This window comes from Harpia harpyja, chromosome Z, assembly GCF_026419915.1.
Source record: "Harpia harpyja isolate bHarHar1 chromosome Z, bHarHar1 primary haplotype, whole genome shotgun sequence".
NCBI classification, from domain to species: Eukaryota; Metazoa; Chordata; class Aves; order Accipitriformes; family Accipitridae; genus Harpia; species Harpia harpyja.
In genome coordinates this window covers 9,516,316-9,540,084 of record NC_068969.1, presented here as the reverse complement: position 1 = coordinate 9,540,084, position 23,769 = coordinate 9,516,316, and the positions used below count along the sequence as shown (strand labels likewise).

General features: G+C 35.2%; 1 protein-coding gene across 5 annotated transcripts in view; it reads right to left on the bottom strand.

Annotated features, from left to right (window-relative positions):
- CACNA2D3 (calcium voltage-gated channel auxiliary subunit alpha2delta 3) overlaps positions 1-23,769 on the bottom strand; it is a 478,462-nt gene that overhangs the window by 40,175 nt on the left and 414,518 nt on the right. For all 5 annotated transcript variants that reach the window (XR_008233512.1, XR_008233513.1, XM_052777209.1 and 2 more), the window contains 3 exons: positions 8,385-8,446; positions 7,407-7,451; positions 1,311-1,373 (listed from right to left, as the gene is read on the bottom strand). Coding sequence is in view for 3 of the 5 variants with exons in the window: in XM_052777209.1 (XP_052633169.1) it covers positions 1,311-1,373; positions 7,407-7,451; positions 8,385-8,446 (170 nt within the window). In the remaining 2 variants the exon portion in view is untranslated. The remainder of the gene's footprint in view (positions 1-1,310; positions 1,374-7,406; positions 7,452-8,384; positions 8,447-23,769) is intronic.

Here is a 23,769-nt window from a genome sequence, read left to right as displayed (position 1 = left end):
GAAAATACAGATTTGACAGAGAGATAAAAGGGAAAAAAAACCCAAACAGCTGCCTCTAACATAATGCAGTTAATATTTAAGCAAAGTTACATCTTTAGTTCATATTATTTTTTAGGTACGTCCTGGAATTATATTCAGAACATGCTTGGCATTCTCAAGGGATGGAAGCAATAAATTTAATAAAGTGAAACAAATAATCAATTTCAGTGCTTGGTTTTGCATATCAGAAAACATATCATGAAGAATGACTATTGCATGACACAGTACAACATGCTTAACAGTTAATGCTCTAGTACACTTTGGAAGGATAATAGTTTCAGAAAAATTGTATTTCCCTTGTTTATTACGTGCTAATAGACTTTTTGAAGTCTCAACAAAAATGGAGCAAGGGAGAGAGGGATCATGAGAAAACATGTAATTAATTTTGCACTATGCAAAGGTGAATAATATCTGTATCTTTTTACTTGGCTTCTTTTCTGCCATTCACTTTGAGTTTTTTATCTCTTCTCCAGTCACTCTTCCAAGTTAGCCAGAGCTCTTTCTGATAGCTGTTTCTCAGTAACCAAGCTAGTCATAACATTTTTAATTCACCTGAGGGCTAAGTAGGAGCGTAGATATTCCTATGCACAATCCCAACACATAAAAGAAATTCAGCTTCAGACAATTCTGGCATAATTAGGGCACCATGCCAGCAGTTTTCAGGCAAAACTAAATGAGAATAGTGATGGTTCCTTCATAAATAAGGTTTGCAGGATTGAGCGATTATACATTCATTTTTCAATAATTTTCCATGAAGACAAAGCAAATTAATGTTTTGAATGATCTTCTCATTAATCATGATCCTTGTCCTCTCTGTTGTGATGCTGAGTGCTTAGTTTTAATCCTTCAATGACTATAATCCACTTCAGAAAACAAACTCCTCAGCTAACAGCTCTGTAAAATTTCATTATCTCCAGTTGGAATGTAAAAGCTCTGTGTCCCCAGCGTCCTCCCTCCCCAACATTTCCTTGTGGCAAAAATGCCACAGAGAATCTTTTTTTTCTTGGGGTAAAAATGTCTTATGGAAGACAGACACTTCTGCAGCAAAAAAGCCCTTTAAGAGAACATTTATGAGTTTAAGAGCAGACCCTGCCCCAATGGGAGACAGAAACTGAGCTCCTGTGAGAAACAACTTGTAGTCTTTGTTGAAGGAATTTTTTTAATTTTATGTTACTAATTCCTTAACATTTTAAGATAATGGCCTACTTAAAACACAAGTAATTTATATGAATGTGTTACATGAGAAGACTAAATAAAAACCTTTCACTTACCTGCCTATAGTCTTCAGACACTAAAATAAACCCATTGTTATCTATTAGGTAACAGTTGATTGCCTGAAAAATAATAAGATACAATTTTATTTTTTTATTTTAGGATACAGCAATAAGTTAATTACTTTAATTCCAAGTGACTTCTAAATGGGTAAAACCTTCAAGTTGTTATAATGGCTTACATAACTTCTAAATGAATGTAGTCTCAACTTATGCGATGTTATCTGCTTTCATTTTTATGCATTTGTTTCATGCAAAACAAAACAAAGGTGTACAGAAAGCGAGGACATAAATAATTATAAACAAACACAAAAAGAACAAGAATGGTGTTTTTATAGCCCATTCTTGAAAGTTTTCCTTATAACTAAGTTTGCAAAGGCATAGAACTTTGTTGCTCCTGATGGCTTCTCCTGTGTTTGGAGAAAAACATCAGCACAATGTCATTACCCTAATGATGTATTAGTGAAAACACAGTGTCAGCCTGGAGGACCAACAGGGGACCAGGTAGTATTTTTTAATTTGTTCATTGGGGGATGGGACCAGAAACTTCTGTAAAAGAGGCCCCACAGGTCTCTTAAAGCTTTTCAAATTGTGTTTTTAATTGGGAACTGGATTTAGAGGTAGGACTGTTAGCTTTTCGTAGGTCAGACGTATAAACTGCATAAAACAAGGTAAACCCAAATCAGTGCTTCCCTCCATACATGCATGCACTATTTTAACCTCAAGTGAATTACTTGCTACAGGCAGAGCTTTAATTACTGCGCTTCGGAGTTTAAACATAAGTTTCAACGCAAACCTTGATATAGCTCAGTTTCTCTTCAGTATTGCCAAATACGTACCTCGGCGTTAAATCTTTAATGTATTTCTATTGTTGGTCTAAATCAGCAAATATTTTATCATTGTTTCTTGAATTTTCTGTGACGTTTGTGTAAAAAAAAAAAAAAAAAAAAAGTAGTATGGCTTCCAATACAGCAATCATCATGGCTTTGCTTTTAATTCAAAACCTTTCCTGCTGCAAATGGGCTGCACAGAGACATGAAAAAAAATGCTTTCTGCTACACTCTGCACATGCAGCAAAATCTCTCTGCTGTTTTAGAGAGGAAAGCAGTTCCATGCAGTAGTAGTTGTCCAAGACACTGTGAAAATGCACTCTGATATTTCAAGAGATGCTTAGATGTGTCTGAATCTCATTCTGGCCACACATTAGTACTGTTCTGTGGGGCTGAAGAAGAGGAGAGATTTGCAGAAATGCTGGCTTGAAGTTTAGTTTTTAAAAAAGCAAAGAAGCCCAAATCAGTTTGGAATGAACATCATTCCCTAATGCAAACGCAGGATATTCATTCTAATAGGGGAACCTAAGCTACATACACCCCCAGTAACAGAAAATCTGTCAAAAAGGAAGTTGAAACAACTCAATTCCAACCTTTGATCTGCTAGAAAGCCAAAAATTGGCAAATGCAATGTGAAAAGCTGATGATGCTGGCAAAGAATTGAGTAGAGCTAATGCATTCAGAAGAGGCAGCTACTTAACCTCAATGGTGTGTGAAGGGTGGAATTTCAGAAGTAGACTGTAACACCAGAACACTGCTCTCCCCAAAGTCAATCATAAACCTCCCACTAACTTTATTAGGAGAGGAGCTAAGTCAACAAAGAGCTCTTTTGAGGATATATATTTGCAGTCCTCATGCATGAAAGATTAATCTAAAGATAGTGCTTTAGAAACAATATTTCTCCACAGTACAGAAAATAAATAAAAGTAGTTATGCTGGACAAGAAAGAAGGTAGGCTTAATTTCACAGTTTACGGAATACACGCAGTTGGGAAAACACTGGCTCGATTCAAGAATTAGTGGCCAGGTCTCAAATCTCTAAGCCATAGTCATTCACTACCATTGTTCAGAATTTTAAAAGACACTAATGTTTTAGCATGATTACCAGAAACAGGCATAACGCAATAAGTGGAATCTGTATCTTTTGGGAGGAATGTGAAGATAAGAAGGTTTCTATTTCAATCCATTTTAGAAACATCAACAAGGGAAAAATATTCATTCAGGACCATTCATTCACCTGCTTGCCAGCAAGATAAATAACTTTCAATATTCATCACCACATTAAAGAAACAGTCTGTAACTTAAATTTAGCACTGACAAAGGACAGTGGGGTGCATTTACTTGTCTAATACATTAGCAAATCTCAGACAGAAGATTTCAGATACAAGATTAATGCATGGGATAATAGCATTTGCATAGACTAGAGCTGTATGAAAGAGGTTTGATTCACAATGTTTCACAGGTATTGGAAGTGAACTATTCACGGGTTTGCCCAAAGGTTCAAGTTCAGTGAACTTCAGATTTCAAGGGGAACGTTCCATAGGTGGAGAGTCCCTGAGCTTATAAAATAGAGTAGGCATGAAGTCCAGAACAAACACAGCAAGAATGTTGACTGAGGTCTGAGAACGCATTTGAATTACAGTAACTTTGATCAAGTTCAAGTGTATTTTTCACAGCTCCAATATACAATAACAGTAATGGAACGTAATATGGGTTAAAAAACCAAAAATGAAAAAGAAAGAAAACAGAGCATTAAAATAAAATGTGAGACATCAGGAAAACAAGAAATGAACAAATCCAAAGCTCTGAAAAAAAAAAGAAAGAAAGAAAGAAAGAAAGAAAGACAGAAAAAAAAAGCATTTCTAATTAATTGGATGTCTGTATTTTAGAATCAAAAGTACCACATAAACTCATCAACTAATTCTCTGTATGGCTATTGTGCCATTCTATTTGCATTAATGTCTTAGTACTTCTAAATGCTTTAATTTATACCATAACTATTCAGTAGACATTTTCTTGCCATTGAGAAAAGATGGCTGTGAAAGTTAACAGACTCAACAAAGGAGCTGTGATATTTGATTGAGTCCTATCAACAGTACATTTTGTCATTAAAAAAAGTTTGGAATCTCTAAATCACCTAGGTTCAATCTATTACTAAATTTCTCCATATGCTTACATGGCTCCTGCTGGTGTCAAGTGGAAATAGCTGAAAGGACTTTAAACTGCTTGTGTTTTCTTTGCATATAAATACTAGCAAAAGAAGTTCTGCATGAATATTTAGCAAAGTATATGACTCTTCTTATTAATTGCCAATGCAATAAAAAAGAAAAGAGTAGATTGTTTCTGGTTGTGCCCTCTTGGAATCTTTAGTTGTGTGTACTTGCTTCTTAGCAAGTAGACCAAAAATATTTTTGCAGTAACAAAAATATGCTTGTCTTGATGAAGTAGTTGGACACTTTGCAGCAGGAGCATGTTTTACACAAGAAATTATGCAATATTACTATTCTATCACAAAGGCTATGGCAAATGAAGGAAGTAATCTCTGCCCAGTTTTTAATCCCCTAAGCACAGTGGTTTAGGGTAAACAAGAAGGAGATTTTATACAGCACTCTAACTTTAGCCAGACTACCTGCAGTTATAGTTCTCAAGCTGGTTGGCTATGACTGGAAACCCATTGATGAAAATATTTAAAACTGCTGGAAACAATTCAAGGTAAAGCTTGCACATTAAGTCTATAGCAATCTACAGTAAAGCAAGGCCACAAAACTCAGGTAATTAACAGTTCTACAGACCTTCTTTTTCAATAGATGTCTGATCACTCTTAGGAGAATGGGGTAACAAACATTATGAGCTCAGCTTAAAATTGGTTAATATGCAAATGACAGCCTGGAATTTGGGTCAAGTAAGCACTTTCACCCACACCTGGGTGGAATCTTCTTTCTTTTTCATTACTTCATATTTGGAAAAGTTTACTTAATGATTAAAATGATACAAGCTTTAAACAGAACAGTCTGTAAGTTGTTATAGCTAGAAATGCAAAAGATATGTAGACATATGGTCCATTTCATTGCCAAAGATGGCATGATCATCAGGCCTTTGTGTTTTGGCTTACTGCAAATTTTATTTTCTATTATTTATTGCTATCTCTATCCTCCAACTGTTAGAACCCAGGGTCCTAGTAGATGAATTATAGTTTGTTGTAAGTTTTGCTGATCTAGTATGCTACAAAAGTTAGTGTTCCACTCTTATAACTGCTGATGTTTTAAGTTCTGCCTTTCTCCCTCGAATGGTTTTTGTGATCTGAATCTCATATTAAGCAGACATATATTTAAAAAATTTTTTGCACTGCATCTATGTCCTGGACTCGCTTTTCAATAAAGCACATTTCAATGTCACAGCATGTGAGGTTGGGAAGTAGCATCCTAGAAGTGATATTGCTAAGATTGATGATGTACCTTTTAAACTTTTTATAAATTGATTTACACAAAAGTGATAAAAAAATTAAAATAACATTTTTTGCCTTAAACAACTAAATATCCAACACAATAATGGCACATGTCAGAAAGCACTCCTCAAACACATTCGTGAACTGTTTTTTTACCACCGTTATTTAGTTTTGAATTACCTATCCTCAGGAAAGCCCAACTCTGCTAACTTTCGCTACAGGAAACATCACACAGTACTTCATGTAACCATTCTTCTTTATTTTTTTATGTCCTGAACAGCCCTGAACAAACTTAGTGCTACACAACACCGAGCACACTCCAAATGAACTAACAATTGTATAGGCAGGAAAACAGTCAGGGCAGCCGTTCAGGTGGTGGAAGATGTGGAGATTTCATTGAAAATACATTAACAGAGGGCAAGCAGCACCTCTGTGATAAGAAGTGGGAGTGTATTTCAAATGCTGGGACAGTCAGAAAGAGACCTGTAAAGTGAGACTATAAGAAAGATAAGAAGAGAACAGAGAAGGAGAAATACAGACCTATGGAATACCACAAATAATATACGTGGGTTCCTATTGTAAAAAGTAGTGACACAAACTTGTGAGAACTTGAAGATATTCAGAAGAAAAGGCTTCAGAGAAAAGAGATGAGAAGGCACTTTTTAAACATCAGAGTTTGCAATGGTGGGGGTAACTGCTCAGTTTTTCATGGTTTGCTGGGAGTACCATATGTTATGCTTTCCTGAAAACGTTGTAAAAACTAATGCTGCATTGACTGCTGACTTTTGGCCATACAGATAGCAGCTTTCCTGAAAACAACTAAGCACATATAAAAAAACTGAATAAAACTGGATAAAAACTTTATAACTGTATAAAAAAAATGTTATCCTATTTAAAAAAAGATTGAAATAAACGTTACACTAGCATGAGCTACAAACAGGCTCTTGCCTTTTATATGTTTTGCAATAGTTCTTTTGGCCACTGTATGAAAAGTATCATACAACTACAGCCTACAGTTTTTATTTCCAGATGTATGAATTTACATTTTATCATACTTAAATTCATATACCTTGTTCAAGCACAGTTTATCAGGTGATCCAGATCTCCTCACACCATTCACTCAGTTTAGAGATAACACACAGGTGTTATACCCAACTCTGATTTTATAGACTCTTGTATGCCTCATTCCTCCCCATATATCAATACAGTCTGTGCTTTATTAACCCCTTTTTAATTCATTTAACCTGTGATACATTGGTTGCTCAACCAAAACATCAGGTGGTATGATGTCAAATGCTTTGCAAAAATCTATGCATAAGATATTAAAAATAGTATTTTTATCTAACAAATTAAACTACATAAAAAGCTATTTCAGTGAGTTCATTAAGCCAAACTAAGGTTACTTCTCTTTTTTTTTTTTTTTTTCTGGAGTGCTATTAATGTATTAGTTCTGCATAAATTCAACTCTGAATTCATATCTAATTCTAGTGTGAACATCAGAGATTAGCTTCTAAGATGAACAATAGAGTAGTAAAAAAATGCCTTAGAACAGCTTCAAATTATTTCCAAAACTGGATTCACAAAGCACAATTTATTACAATGCATATTTGAGGTATCAGTGTCAACCTTGTAATGAAATGGATGTTTGTAAGCAGTCATAAAAAGTCTCACTATCTAAATAGTATAATATTTAGAAGGTGATTCCAAATTACACCAGGAGATTATAATGCACAATGAGATGTTGAAAGTAAATTCATCAACTTTATGTTCTATTGCAGTAGAAGTATAAATGGAAAAAAAAATAAATCTATTAAATACTTACTTCATCATCACAACTTATAGCACATCTGCCATCAAGAGATGCACACTAGAAATGATATCAAAAATCAATAAAATATTTTCATTTATTTGATGATTACAAAATATGACATTTTAAAAATCCATATGAGCACGATTATAAAGAAGTTGATTACATTTTTATCTGACAACAATTCTTCTAAAAATGACTAAGAAACTTTTAAATCTGTTCACCAATCCTGTTCTGTTCCTGTCTGCAGAGAAAGGGTGCACTCACACTGTAACAATTTCAACTGTTTTGAACACCATAATCTCCTCCATGTGTTAGAAGCTTGAAGACCATTTGTAGACAAGAATACATGACTTTCCAATAGAGGTGGGGTAGGGCCTGCATTTTATGGGTTATTTTCTAAAACAATACAGTTCCAATCTATTCTCAAAATAGGGATGGCATCCTAATCTTTACAAAGTACATGGTTATCCTCTTTAATGAGTACAAATTCTAGATCCTGAACATTTTAGGTATAGTTTGTTAAAGACTATGAACGCTTTCCATGACTCAGTAATCTAGTTTAGTTAATAATTCATATGATACTTCAGTTACTGAATGTTAGAAGATAGGTTCTAAGTGAGAAGGCATAATTCTGCTATCACTGAAAACTAATAAATATCACGGTTTGGTTTACTGTTTCCACTTTTTCTGAGTGAGAAAATCAACATGTGTAAGGCCAGCAAAGTAACTCCTTATGTATAGGGGCCTAAAATTAATAATCTTTCTACTGGCGTCCATAAATATGGGATCAAGCAACTGGGTTTGACCACTGGATTCTCTTTTTTGTAATGATGAGCTGGAATATAAATCAGAAGATAGCCATTATATATTTCAAGTACATTGTTTCTTTACAATAGTTTTCCTTGTGACAAAAAAATTGTGGATCATCATCTGCACAGTTAGAAAGCTGTTATGATTTAATGACAAAGAAAATTTTAATTTAAAATATACCTGTCTGCTTGCAGTCCAAAATTTCCGCTGGAAAAATTCAAGTTTCATCTGGATACCTACAGCTGGGAAAGACATAAATAATAATAAAAAAACCCCAGCGTGTTTAATTCCTTCCAAATGATTATTTAAAATTAATCAGAAGGAAAAACAGTCTCATAATAAAAAGGGAAAGTAAGCCCTAATATAAAAAACCACAACTAATTGAAAAGACTACACAGTCATATTCTAAACCATTTACGGTTTGGTTAAACATAAAGACATTGCTAATACGTGAAGAATACACGAGGCAAACATCATTCAAATTGCATTTGTCTCCATAATAAACATAAAAGAACCACAAACTGAACATATTTATGTTCACATCTATCTCAAATTTATATTTTACTGATACAAATATAACAGCTGTAGGAACACACACTGTGTTTTGCACTGAAACACATGAAAGTGTATTGAAACAACATGAAAATATTGGTTAACATTTCAAGTGATCATTTGTTTGGGGGTCATTTAATCCATGAATTATCAGTGGAACACAAGAAGCCTATTTCAAACATTAAAAACTTCTTTAAAAAATTTGAAATTAAGAGCATTACAGGCAATTCTGTCAAATGAAAGTATCTGACAAACATTACTGGTTTTCAAATTTAAAAAATAATACAGGATACTAATGATAGTAGCTTGTAAATTTTTTAATACAGATTCAAGACACTACTGGTTTAAATTATACATTTCTTGTAACCTTAGGTGGGCTTATGTTTTCCTAGTATCAGTGAACCTTTCTTCCAGCCTCGTTTGATGTTCCTCTCAGACCTAGCACTACATTGTTTCTATTGAACAACAGTATAATGCATTGTGGTTTGCATAAGCTCCAAAGGCAGTTGATTAGTCTGGTTTCACCTGCCTAAACTAAGAGAATGAGAACATATCCATCTACCTGTGCTGAAAATTTCTGAATTAGCTTCCTTTTATTTAAAAGAAGTTAGTACGATGAAGAATATGGCAGGAAGACAGAGACAGAAGGGCTAAAGACATCTGCTTTGATTGTTCTTACCAGCTATTGCTGCATCCCTGGACCATCTCTCTTATGTGCTCACTTACAGAGCACACCTTGTGCTAGGCTTTTCTGCAAAAGTGGTTCAGTGCTGGCCCTGGACCCAGTGATATTCTAGTTGTTCAGTACAATTTATCAATGGATTCTAGTTCAATGCCCTGCAGTTCTTTCAGGTCAGCTTAGAGGAAACATAATTGCTAGGGTAAAAAGAATGAACTGGGCCCTAATGACTAATCTATAACCTCAGTGTACTATTTTCATCACAAAAGCTACAGTTTTTAAAGCCTTGCAAGTCTGAAGACCTAACTTCTAGCAAATTCATTGCTGCAATGTTTTGTTTAAAAACAAACAAAACTTCAAAAAAATTTAGTTGTCTTGGAAAATTGAAGAAATTTTCATTTATTCATTCCTCCTCTAAGATCCACAGCAGAGATCATTTAAAAACATATTTACATTTAGATTATTGGCACCTGGTTTTGCAAATGCACACATGCTGATGTCATGCATATATTTTATTTTGTGTTACCAGGCAGGAAAAAGTATGCGAAACGAAATCTGTAATGAACTGATACAACGGGATGTGAAATTACATAAGGAATGTTCTTATTATAGCAGGTTATAAATAGTTTTCTGCTATCTGTAACTCATGGACATTTTTACTTAAGAGAGTCAGTAGAGAAATCCATTTCTCTTTTTGAACAAATTCCAGAGGACACTCTCTCCAGCTACATATTATTATCTAGTAATTTATTTTACGGTCAATAAGAAGATGCTATCTGACAGCCATGCAGCACATGTTTTCTTCATCTGTTGTTTGCCTTTTGGTTCATTCCAAGCATGCAGGTGATCTGCACATCCTACCCCCTTTTTCTGAAATGGAGGCAAAACACACACATTTTCAGGAACTTACCACAACGAAATCATATTGCTTCTGGATGCTACATCAGTATTTGAAACGTCAATCTCATATTACATTTCTACCAATCCACTTATCATGTAAGAATTAATGTAAAAGCATTTATATGAGTAAAAGTCTTCTTGATGTCAGCAAGCAAAGTTTATGCCGTGTTTTCTGCATGTGAACACTCCTGTTGAATTCCCTGAATCAAGCCACGCGATCAACATTAGATACACAAACAGGTACCTTGCTAAATCAAGGCCTAGATTTGACTCCAACAGTCTAAGACTCCAACCTGCATCTTTTGCAGACTTCAGGTGGAATCAATAGCTTTCTGATCATGGAGCATCAGACTTCTTTTCCAAAAGATACAGAATGAACAAGATTTCTGAGCAATAAAACGTGATATCTAAGGGAAACTGGAGTGAGAAATGGTTGTCTTTACTCTGCATTGGAAAAATGTAAATTCTTAAATCTGTGTTGCAAATCTTTAAATGTGTCTGAGCTTTCAGTTTAAAGGTAACCTGACAGGACCTAGTGGAGTCAGCCTGACATCTCAGCTGGGTCACAGCTGTAAGCCAGCAGGCGTTTTTCTCTAGGGAACAAAAGAATTAAGATATATAGACCAGTGGAGCTGCATCTTTCCCCAAGGGATTTTATAACAGCATCTTCTGGCTAATCTGTTTGGAATGGCTGAGTTCCTGAAAAAAATGGGTTTTCAAAAGTGTTTAGATTTTTAAAGATGTAGATTTTCAGAAGTGTTTATGCAGAGTTGCTATTAACTCCTACTGATTTCTATGGCTCCATAACCAAGGAGGCTCCCAATCCGTTTAACTATTTCTGTAAACCCTCCAAAATGCTTGTCTCCGTCTCCGGACTCTCAGGTACCTTACAAATTCTGTTCCTCATTCATTAATAAACACTAACAACTTCAACCACCTATACTTACTATAGAGTACCTCTCAACAGAGAATCTCAAAATACCCCCTAAACGTGGTTAAGTCTTAATATTCTTACTTTATTGCTGGGAAAATGATGCATAAGGGAAATGAATACTAGAGTTCCCACAAAGATCAGATATGGAGAGTCACTATAGCGGCGCTTAGAATAAAACACAGATCTGTGGTCTCCAAAGCCTTGTTCTATCAGTTAGAAATACTGCTGCTCATAACAGGCATAGACGAGTGGACTGTGGTTAGATATTGTTCATTTAAGGCCCTGATAAGGTTGACTCTTTGCAGCTTGCACTCTTATTAGAGACACCACCACCTAAAGCAGAGAAGCAGTTGCCAAAACTGAGAAAATTACCAAGTTCATTATCCTGATGATGTAAAAGAACAGAGTTGTTATCAAACATCAGTTTAAGGTTTAAACCTGTAAAAAAGATTTATTAAGCTTTAAAGGATGAAGACAAGGATCTATTCCACTACATTTATGGAAGTTCATCCATTTGGGCTTATATATCCAACACATGTAGCATCTATCCAAGACCTATAGTATATCTAAACTGCAGAATACCAGTACAGATCAGTAACAGTGATATTAGAATACAGAATCTTCCATTATATGTCAGTGATAAGCCTCCATAATTTAGAGATTATTTGATCTGCCATGGCTGGCCCGTTTAAAATACCTGGCAAAGTGACTTTTGACTAAATGTCTTTTTTGTTCTTGTAAACTATTAATGAATGTGTAATAAACATTAAGGAACAATTAAAACTATTGTTCTCCTACAATCAATCTGTATGTATATACAAATTTGAGCAGGATGTCAGACTAGATGACCTCAGGAGATCCCTCCCAATCTAAATTATTTTATGATTCTAAGATTTAAGTGGAAACGTTTTGTAGAGAAGCATTAAATATATAGCCTAGAATCTTCCTTAAATAAAAAGACAGTGAATACATACTGAAGGTTTTCTAGTGTCCGGTATAAATTACTTACCACATGAGAGAGAATCTGAAACAGTAACAAGATCATTACAACAAAGCTCATCTGTAAAAGATTCCATGTGCATGTTTTAATGAGTTGCACAACGGAATGCTCTAGTATAAAGACAATTGAAATACTGGGACTAATTTCTATGAAACTTAGAGCATCCCTCTTCATGAATATGAGAAGAGGCAGGCAACTGCAGTTTTGTTTTCATAGTATTACCTCTATAAATTTTGATGCTTTCTTGGACAGACTGTGAGGGGAAATAAAAGATAGTGAAAATACTGGGCTTGCTCCCACTCGAGCAGATTCCCATGATTTCAGCAGTAGTGTAGTTTGTGTAGAAACTGAAGGGCCAGGCATTATCAATTTAGTTACTGTCTTCCTTACTTTTTCAAAAAAGATTCAGTTTATTTCTCTACCTAACTTTAAGACCTGTATCATTAATCTCTGAGGTACAATACCATTGAATGAGATAAAACAGAAATGCATTTCAAACTTAGTCTACTCTGGTCAAGGCTGTAACAGCATCATTTTAAGTATAACACTCGACAGATTACATATTTCCCTTGTGAAGTATTTCCTCAATTAGAGTTTTGTAATGCTTTTACTTGTTATTAAATAATGAAGTGCTACATGATGGTTGGAGTCCATCTGCGGTTGGATTTGGTGATCTGAAGGGTCTTTTCTGACCTAAATGATTCTATGATCTGCACCTATGTTGCAGGATCGGAGAAGAAAACACAGCTCCCATAAACATGGTATGGTGAAAGCAGCAATAGACATTTTCTTTGAAGAGGTGTATCTCAATGTGAGATTTTAATGTCACCATTTTAGTTTCTTTACATTTTGTTCCTTACACGGTTCCACAGGAGAACTTCCTGTCACTGAATGAGTAACATCTACATATTCTATATCCTATGTAATATATAATCAATGACAATTATGAATGTTTCCTACAATTCAGCTAATAATTATTTGAATACATCTACATTCAAAAGATTTAACAGTGTTAGTGTATGGGAAAATCATTTTCTTTTCAATCCCTGAGGTGATACTAAAGCATTTTTGCAGGCCTTTTTTCCCTGAGCTTTTTGAGAACATTGTAACTAGCACAGGATATTTTTTGGTCTGGTCATTTAATGCCTTAAGAACTATTCAAATATACCTCAAAAAGTTTTAGAGCCAATACATTCTTCTGAGCAATCCCTAGTCCTTCAGCATTTCAGAACTTCAGAATGAAATATCTGTGCTCCAAGCTACTTTATATTTAAATCTATTTTTTACAAATTGGCTACATGTGGGGAAAAAGGGGAACTTCAGAATTATATCTCCCATGTCACCAATTTCTTGTTTAGCCTCCTGGATGTAACAGCTACCACAGAGGTTAGAGAAAAAAAGTGTAATTGCACTGAAATTTTTCTAACTATTGTTCAGCAAGGTATCCAGATAACACCCACATTTTTAATTAAAAAACAAAACACAAACAACAAAAGTTATAATTGATCTTTACATGGACCATAAATTTTAAAATCTATCATAAAGTACTCTTCAACACTTGTAGGCTGGGTTCAATCAAAATGGCCAAGGGATACAAATTAGTTTTCCTCAGCCAGGAAAAAATGAGTAAAGATGAGGAGAAAAGGTTTTGTCTTCACTGTTGCCTTTCCTTCATAATGTCACTGGGGATGGTTGGCTAGAGGTAGAGGTATACAGGGCATCAACTAACGTGAGCTGACGGAGGGGTATTAAGGATCTTTCTCTATGTAACACAAAATGTGTCGTTTGAAATGAATATTGCAAATCCAATTTTTTGTTTCAATCATGTTAGCAAATTTACTTAGCTGATTCCAACAAATACCTTTAACGCTGCCTTTGGAAAACAGTTATTAACTCCCTGAGATTTCTTTCCTTTGTTTAATAAAGTGGCTGCTATTCTGTAGTGCAGACCCTATGAAATAACAGATGGTTGGGAATTACAAAGTTAAATTCTTGGCTAGCGATAATTATTGTTAAATAAGTAATTTCCTTATGCATGAATTCCATGGCTGAGGGTAATATTTCAGTCTTACTGGGATGCTTTGAGGATAGAAGTATTGGTAAGTGCTCAAATGCTACAGAGCTCAAGGCTGCTTACTATCAAGGCAAACATAAAGGAAAACAAATAACTACTTAGAATAGATCAGGATTGCTTGTGTTCCTTTCAAGATCTCCATGGTTAAGCAAATGGACAGAAAGATAAGGAAAACCTTCCTCAACAAATAACTTCTGTGCACAGAATTGCACGAGCTCTTAGGCTCTAAGTAAAATGAATCATCTCCTACTTAAAATAAGAGAGGAAAATAGATTAGACTGATTTATTTCAGCAAGAGAGGAGATGAATCTCCCTATAAACCTGGCAGAGGGATTCCAAATACATAATTAAGGAAAAAGTAGTAAAAGCTAAAAGGATTTCCATTCTGTGAAATATCTATAGAATGTTACACTATATAAAAGCACTAGATCAGCAAGGTTAGAAAAATATCTTAAGGTCTCCATTCCCTTTTCCCACAGAATACAGTATAGACTACAATTCTTTCTCATACATAAAAGACGCTCAACATTTTGAGGACATTTGGGCCTCCTATTTCTGATGGAATTATCTTAAATGAGGTTTATCTTGGCTTCAAAATAAGAAATCTCGGAGACAGATTTGTAGCAGGATTATCTTTTTAATCTATATCGCCTTTGTGTATTAAGCTTAGACTCCTTGAGATTTCTTTCTTTCTGCCTACTCATATTACCCCTTATTACTATCTTTTAAAGTATCTAATAACTAAATGTGAAATATTCCAGAACACCTTCAACTACTTAAAATGTTGATTGCACTTCTTTTGTTTATACTCTAAATCTGTTTCAGTTCAAAATCTGTCTTCAGTTTTTAGCTCAGCCAAGGAATAAGATGCTGAATATTACACCCCAACGCATAATATTGAGAAATAAACACCATAACTGCCAAAAAGTACCTCTAGTACAGATTAATGGAAGACTCCCACCACCAAAGATGATGCCCTTAAAAAAACTTATAAAACGTGTTATGTGCTGTAATTAAAAAGAAAATGTACAGATTTTTTTCCCCCTCAATTCCAAGGAGTCTTAGCTACTAAATTAGAGGTATTCCAACAGGCACTCTCTTACAGTAATATAGTTATGCTCCAGTATCATCCAACATAGCTGTATTCCCAGTGATAGTCATTCTTTCATCGCATGCAGGATATATAAAAAATATGAATGAGCATTCGTCAAATGTGCACTTCCCAGACTGCTTCTAATCCCAGTGTCAGTTTACTTGCACAGTAAAATGCAGTTTTCACCCTTCCAAACTTCACACTTCATTCAGTTTCCTGCTTGATCTCAGTGATCTTTTCCATTCTACCCATACCTTCCTCTTCTCACCCCAGCCCATTTTCTTCAGTTCCTTTCTTCAAACAGAAGATCCCCAGAATTTTCTTTTAACGTGAAAAAATATTAGTTTTATTATCCAGAATGTCTGAACCTGATTCAGACACCCAACACAAAAAAATTCAGCCTAACAGTTTAAGTTTGCTTATTTTTTAAGATACTGAAAACATGAGCTTATAATTCAAAGTGTTGGGCAACCTCCATGGTGGTGATACCAGCCATCTTCCTAATGAACTGTTATTAAGTAGCCTGTGATAAAAGAGTAAAATTGACAAAAAGCTGGGCCAAACTACTGAGTAGTTGTGCACTTTCTTCTGTTTTTCTTATAATAAAGCATAGTTCCTACCCCAGCAAAAATAAATATCAGTTATGCATTTGGATAAAATACTATTATTATTCACAAACTGTCCTCTGCAAATTGTTGTTTCACTGTTTGTGGGTTTTTTAATATATATTTTATTATTTAACTCAGTGAAGATTTCTAATGTTGTTTACAGCTTTTCTTGTAGCTTCTCTGACATGGAACCTGCTTGCCTAACCCCACAATGTGTCTATTGCATATTTAGGTACCCTTAAATTATTTTAATGTTTTACAATTTTTTTAATATTAAATCCATTTGAAGTCCATGTAAAAGTGCACCTACCTTTTCCACCTAAATTTGAGCTACAGTGCCTCATTAACCTTTACAGATTGATTTTTCCAAAATCGAGTCTTTTGTTAACCTAGATACAATGTAAAATACAAAAAATCTCCAAGTGCAAATTATCACGTAGTTTTGGATTCTAAACAATATTCAGGAAAAAATCTTGTATTATTACCGGTATCTTACCTTTACCTTTTTTGTCAACAAATAAGTAGAATGACTGCGCATACACATACATAGGTAAGTCCTATATAATTACCAGTTTGTTATGGGAGACAGTTTTCATGTCATAATATGTCATAAGATTTTAGCAACACAAAGAATACTTCCTTCATCAGAGCTATTGGGATGCAACATGTAAATGAGTGAATTCTTCTTAAATGGACAATGGAAAGTTGAAGTTCTGCCTCTCTACTCATGGACCTCAAACCTGGTATTTTCTTCCAGAAGATTTTCAGAATTAGTGGCAGAAGCAGTTGTCTGGATGGAAACTCCCAAGATGCAGGGAAGGCAGTGGCAACTGGTATTTCCTGGAGGCCAAACTCAAGCAGAAAGGGAGGAGATATTGGGAACTTGATGTGAGGCCAAACTGAAAGGGGAGCAGGATGATGATTGCTGGGAGGCCGAAGTTCATCCAAACTCAAACCACCAGGGAAGGCTGAAGGGCTTGGTTTGCAGCCAAGCCCTGACAAACTGAACTGCGGAGGGCAGTCTGTGAACATCATCATAAACCAGACTCCCTTTGACTCCCTGACACATATCTTCCTTCTGGAGGACTAATGAAGTAGCAGCAGGAGCAGGAGGAAACACAAAAAGGATATAAATTGAGTGAAAACATAAAAAAATAGAGATGCTGTTGACTGAAAGTCCATTGCCTGTTCAGGAGGCTTCACTGAGCAGCTTGGAGGGAAACAGGTTATCTGTAAATTATCATTCAGACAGTTGTACTGTATTTCAAACTTTACAAGATAGTAGCTTATGTGCTGCCAACACTCTAACAAAGGGCTCCCACAGAAATCTACTCATTTACTCCATGATAAACTTTGTGTACCAGGAGCACAGCTCAAGGGAGCTACTTGGGAATCCATTTGTAATTTAAAAAAAAACAACACAAAAAACCAAGGAAAAAAAAAACCCTCCCATAAGCCTGGAGGGAAGTAACCGCTTGGCATGCAAAATTACATTAAGTGCACTTTGCTAGAAAGATATATGCCCTGTTCCTGAGAAATACAAGGAGTACATTGATAGTATAAAATAGTGGTTCAGACTGCACAATTTGAACAGGGTGAGGCAGGGCATGGTTAAGCCCTGTCTGGTGTCTGGAGTATCCTCCCTGTGACTTTTAGAAAATACCTGACGCCTACTGACACCTGGTTCATTCTATTACCAAAAAAAAGAAAGAAAGAAAGAAGAAAAAATTTTTAAAAAGTGGGTTGGGTAGTATTTTCATTAGCCTCAGGAATATTTCAGTAGCATGCAGAGAGAAGGCAAGCGCCATCATAAAACTCTGCTGGTGGCAGAATTTTCACAAGGAGTTCCTAGGAGCCTTCAGCTTTCTTCCAACATCCCCCTGCATAGCCACTAGTCTGACAAACATTTCTGAATTCTGATGGTACAGGAAGCATGTGAAGACTGAAATCTGACCACAGTAACACTAAAATAATGAAGCGGTGATGGTATTTTAATAACTCCCTAACCATTTTTCAGTTTTATAGGGTTTTCTTGCTCTTTTTTTTTTTGCAATATTCAAGTACATCCCATGACTGAAACAAAAAATAAGAGTATATATTTGTAAGCACATTTACAAATCTTAAGGGAGGATCCATGACTTCTCGAGTTCTCAAAAAAAGCTTTACTTCCTACAGCTGAGGTCCTAGTTTAGAGTAGCTTAGCCAGTATACCTGTCACATCTCAGCCAAAAGGCTGTGGTTTCAAGTTTGCAATTAATGAACCCTAAGAGGCTCAAAGTTCAGACAAACATCCAGAAATTAGGATACTTATCTGAACTCTTGGAGACTGTGACCAGATTCTCTTAGGAGATGTCAGGCTTTCTGCTTCCACTTGTAACTAAAACACAACACATTCAAAACTTGGTAGTATTTTCTTTTTTTCAGATTTGACCCTGTCTATTACCTAATCGTGTCGACAAAAAAAGTCCGTACCTACATACCTCAGTATCGTGAGAAAGGCTGATTTCAGAAATGAGCAAAGCTTCAATTGTTCTTATTTCCAAAGACATTTATCCCTCCCAAACTGAAATCCTATCATAGCAAAATGGCTACAAGTTGTCCTACTGCCAGCCACAGAATACTTTGGATGAGACATTAAAGATAAATGTTATGGCATCCACTGCAAAATGAACTCATGAGGTCTCTGTCCAGTTTCTCCCACGTCAGTTCAATGCCTCCTACCCTACCACTGACCTAGAAGCCAAGACATGGAGATTCTACTGCTACCAGTCTTAGCACGGAGGGGAGAGACTTACAGAATTCAACTCTTCCCACCTCTAGAACACACTGACTACCAACTGTTTGCTCTATCCAGTTATCATCATGGATACTTGCATGCACACAAGGTCCGTGAATATATGAAATCCCATTAGTCAAACCAGACTTAGGACACCAAGTGAGAAAACACCAACATTTTATCAAATCACGTCATTTGGAAATAAGTCTTGGATCTCTTATTGACTGCATTATAATAATAGTGACATTCTCTACAAACTGTTTGTTCTATACTGTGATTAGCAAATTACTCTGAATTACTAAATATATGAGTAATGTTATTTGAAGTCAAATAATACATCAGAAATACCTCATAATGAATACAACTCTCCAGCCTTTCAAGACCATACCTATTGGATGTTTTAGAAGTCAAATATTTACTGTAATGTTCCAGAATAGTTTTCATGTTTTTATTCTTCTAAGATCACTTCATTTAACCATGTTTTTGCTGTTTAACCACATGGTGGTAATCTATAGTTTTAGAAAGGTACAAAAAAAAAAAATTATGTATGGGTGCAAAAGACTCAAGGAGCACATTTTTATGTTTGAAATAGACTTGAGTAGTTCCATAGTATTCTGTAGTTGCAAATACAAAGAAAATAACACTAGTGGATTTGGAACTCTCCTGATTTATTTTTGTGTCTTTTACTGAACAATTTTAAAAGACAGTAATAGCAAAAGATACAGACATTATACTTTTCCATGAACAGTATCAGCTGCAAAAGCAGCTTTGCCTGTTTATTCATTTTTGGATCAAAAATGCATTTTTATTGAATCTCTGTGTAGAAGAGAACACAGCTGCCTATTTGCTCAACAAAAATAGGAGCTAGCATTTGAGCTATAAACTAGCATTCTTGGACTATCCTGAACTAGAGACTTAAACCATGTCAGGAACGGAAAGTAATCTTAGATTAATAACACTGAAAGATTTTCCAGTATACTGAAATATAAGTTTTCTTCTTTTTCATATTCTCCTACTTTGTATGTGTAATAGAAAAGAAATATCATCTTTCAAGATGTATTCAGTATATTACTTATAAATATCTCACTTGAAAGTTTATTCAGTATCTAAAACCATGGATTAATTTTGGCCATAATCTGAACACTTTCACATTTACTTAACTTTATTTCATGAGAACATTTTGCTGCCACCATTTTGAAACCCTGTCAAGAAATGTTAATTATACCTCTTAGGAATAACCTATGTTGGGGAAAATAACTTATCTTTTGCTTTATCTAACTTGAAGAAGTTCAAGTGTGTGAACTGGAAAATAGCTAATGTGCATCCAACAGATCAGGCATTGAGGGATAGAATGACAGGTTTCTATTTCACTTGTCTTTCTTGCATTTCAGGAAAAATAACAAATTCACATCTTCAGAATTGCTACATAAGCCTACATACTCTTCAGCAGAAACGTTTGCTTAGGTCTGATCTTGTGAATATTCATGAATTGAGAGAGGTCTCCATATTGCTGAAAATTAGCCAAGAGCTTATTTGCTTCATTAGACAAAGTTGAAATGACCTCCTTAATGCCACAAAATACAAAGAACAATCTATTGACTAATTTATGGCCAAATACATAACTAATAAATGTTTTGAAAGGATACTCCAAGAAAACAACAAAGGCAGCAGGCTTTTTAAAAATGTTGAGAATGATTAAAATTAAAAGGCACTGACAGATATTTAAAATTTCTTAATAAAATGTCATCATTGCCTGAGATCCATGTGGCAAGTTATGAACATAAGTGAACTTCTCTGGGTGAATTATTAACTTCTGGAAATAGTGTAAGTGCTGACATGACTTCACAACAGAAGTACAAATGTACTATACTTACATCACATAAACCATTATCCAGATGCTTCAACAAGTAGTATATTACAATTTATATCCTAATGATTAGTAGGATTTAGCTGTCAATACAGCAGTAAAGCATATTTTAGAAGCATAAATTCATAATTTTTGAGGGAAATCAATATCATGGATACCAGCTGTAATCCTCTTTAATGGAATAGCTTTGAAATAAATCAGGAAGGTTTGCTGAAAGGTAGCTGTCTTTAATATTCCATTAAACTAAGGATTTATCATACTAAATAGCTTCTATTTCTACTAAGTCGCAAGGTAGGTGCAAATTCAGCTGGGGCTTCTGCCTGAAAGGTGTTGAGCACTGCCAGTGCTCCTTGAAGTCTATGGGAGTTAAGGGATGCCCAGCATATGATAAGAATACTTAGCACCTTCCAGAATGGAGCTCTGGAGAATGCAAGAAGTCCTCAAATCTCCACTCAAAAAAGGACTTTTGGCAAGAATTTTCAGAAATTATGTTGTCCTATAAAGGCAAACCTATTATTGACTTACAAAGAAAGTTAGCCTTCCAAAGGCGAGATTTTTATAGCCGTTAAGGCATATACCAAAGGTAGACTGATACTGATGGGATTTCCAGAAGCACTTATTTCACGCTGCAATCGCTAAACATTAGGTCGTTATTCTGAAGTCTCTACTGTATTCCTAGACATCAAAAAAACTTTGAAATACCACTTTCCAAAATGTAGACACTTCTAAATGACAAAGGTTCTCTTGGAATTGTTGCTATAACACATTTTATAAAACATATTTAATTTTCTAATAGGGTCAATTCAATCAACTCTGCATTTTACTGCTATTTTACAAACAAGGATGCCAGAATCTTCTTCAGAATTAATAAATCTTCTCAGCATGTCTATAAGGGAAGTAAGATCATCTTCTCCATTCTTTCAGAGTACAGGGCTGATATGCCCTACACTAAGGGAAAAGCTCTTCTGCCTTTCATTAAAAAAGGAAATCAAACACACACATTAGAGATGCAGTAAGCTATAATCAAATTCAATAAAATATATTTAAACAGATTTATTTTAAATTCTGATTTTGATTTTTATATTACAAATGGTACAACTGACCATAGAAGGAAAAAGAGAAGGGTCCCACACAAATTTCCCTGCTATATTCCCTGCTTTTACCTGCAGTTAGAAAGTATCTATAAGGATGGAAGACTATGACTTCTGCATGTATACAGATACTTTTATACCGTGCTGAATTCATAACTAAGACTTTTTTTCATTTAATTCAATCAGATTAGATTGTGGTACTGATTATGATCATAGCCACAAATCAGCATTTTAACCGAGTTTCCATGGAAACACTATATGTCCCTGTTTTCTTTTTAGACAAGGCTATGCCTGTTTAACGAGTTTGCTGAGGACAACATGTTTTGTTTAAGTTGCATTAACTGGAGCCAATACTTCCTAATTACATTACCAGAAGAAACATTTACAGCAGTACTTTTACCATGGGAAACCCTCCGTCGTTCAGCCCATCTTAATCTCTGAAAAACAGGAACTATCAGCACTGCCATTGCGTAAAATGTGTTAACTGGCCTTATATCTATGAAATAATCTCTTTTAATAAATGACAACATTGGTCTTGTTTTACAATCTTCATCTATAAGCTGTTATCCCACAGCAACTGGATTTCCATGAAACTTCCATCAGAGAACATCTGCCTATGAAAACAGGGTGGTCCAGTGGCTAAAGCACTGAACTGGAGTTAGAAGGCTTAGGGTCAGTTCCTTGCTCTGCTGTTTACCTGGTGTGCAACTGTGACCAAATCCCCTTACTTTTCTGTGCTCCATTTCCCCCTTTGTGAAATGGGAGGAAGGATGCTTCACATTCCCTGAAAAGTTATTTGAATTTTATGAATGAAAGCAGTAATAGTTAAGTATTCTTACAATCATACTTTATCGATTAGGGTGCAATCCGGAAACAGGCATGCTAACTTGCAGGAAGCAATCTTGGGTGAGAAAAATATGGCAGGATTTGATCTTTAAAACTGTAAGACAGAATGCGAAACCTTTTATCCAGAAGCAAAGGTCACTCTTCCAAAAACACTGGACCTACTTCTTTATAAAAAGTTAGAATCTTTTCAAAGCACATCCTCATCAATTTTTAGTCTACAACTACAAATAGCAGAAATGGCCTGTGCAATTTCTTTTTTGTCTCCCAGATAGTGTTCTTTCTAAAATCACATGGTGAGTGTATACTAACTCGAATAGAAGGTGATCACAAACAAAAGAGGGTGCTTTCTTATTTGTCGTTCCAGAGAAAAGCTTGAAAGTCTGAACCCTAAAAGTCTGAAAAAAGAGACAACACAACAAATACTTTTTTTCAGAACATTGTGACTTTAAGTTCCAATTTACAGATTTTACACCTTTGCTCACAACACTAGTAGAAATAAAGGAAGTCCACTCATAAATGTTCTTCTTCTAAAGGCTAACATTGCTTACTTGAGTCTCCTCTCCTGTTGTCTCTTACTTTCAGTGGAGAAGCAGCATATTGATTAAAAGACTTATTTTGGTCCACCACAATTATTTTTTCATCCTAATTTGCGCTAATTATCAATCTTAAAGATACTATATGAATAGCGGGTTTTTTTCCACATGTTTAGCCTCACAAGAACTCTAGAAACCTCAGTCTGACAGGTGCCATCACCTGTCCAGAAAGATCCAGAAAGTTTTGAATCTTTGAGTGGTCAATTTGGTTCATCGTTTCATACTAGTCTTATTCAGAAAAACAGAAAGGTTGTACTATACTCACACTTGCAGTTCAAATGGTACGTTGATGAAACGGTACAAATTACACTTCATCTTACCTCTTCTGAGTTCAATGAAAGATTTCCCCAAGATTTTAGGAGAAGAACCAGGCCTAAATTCTGAATTAGGAATATTTAAAGGTGCAAGACATGCCTTAGTAAAAGTACTGTGACACTACAATGAAGAGGATTGGAGACAAACAGTTTTTTGCCTTTTGTAGCGTACATCTGCACTGTACTATGATGCAACTGAAATGTTGTTCCACATGACTGATTTCAGCCAAGTTCAATT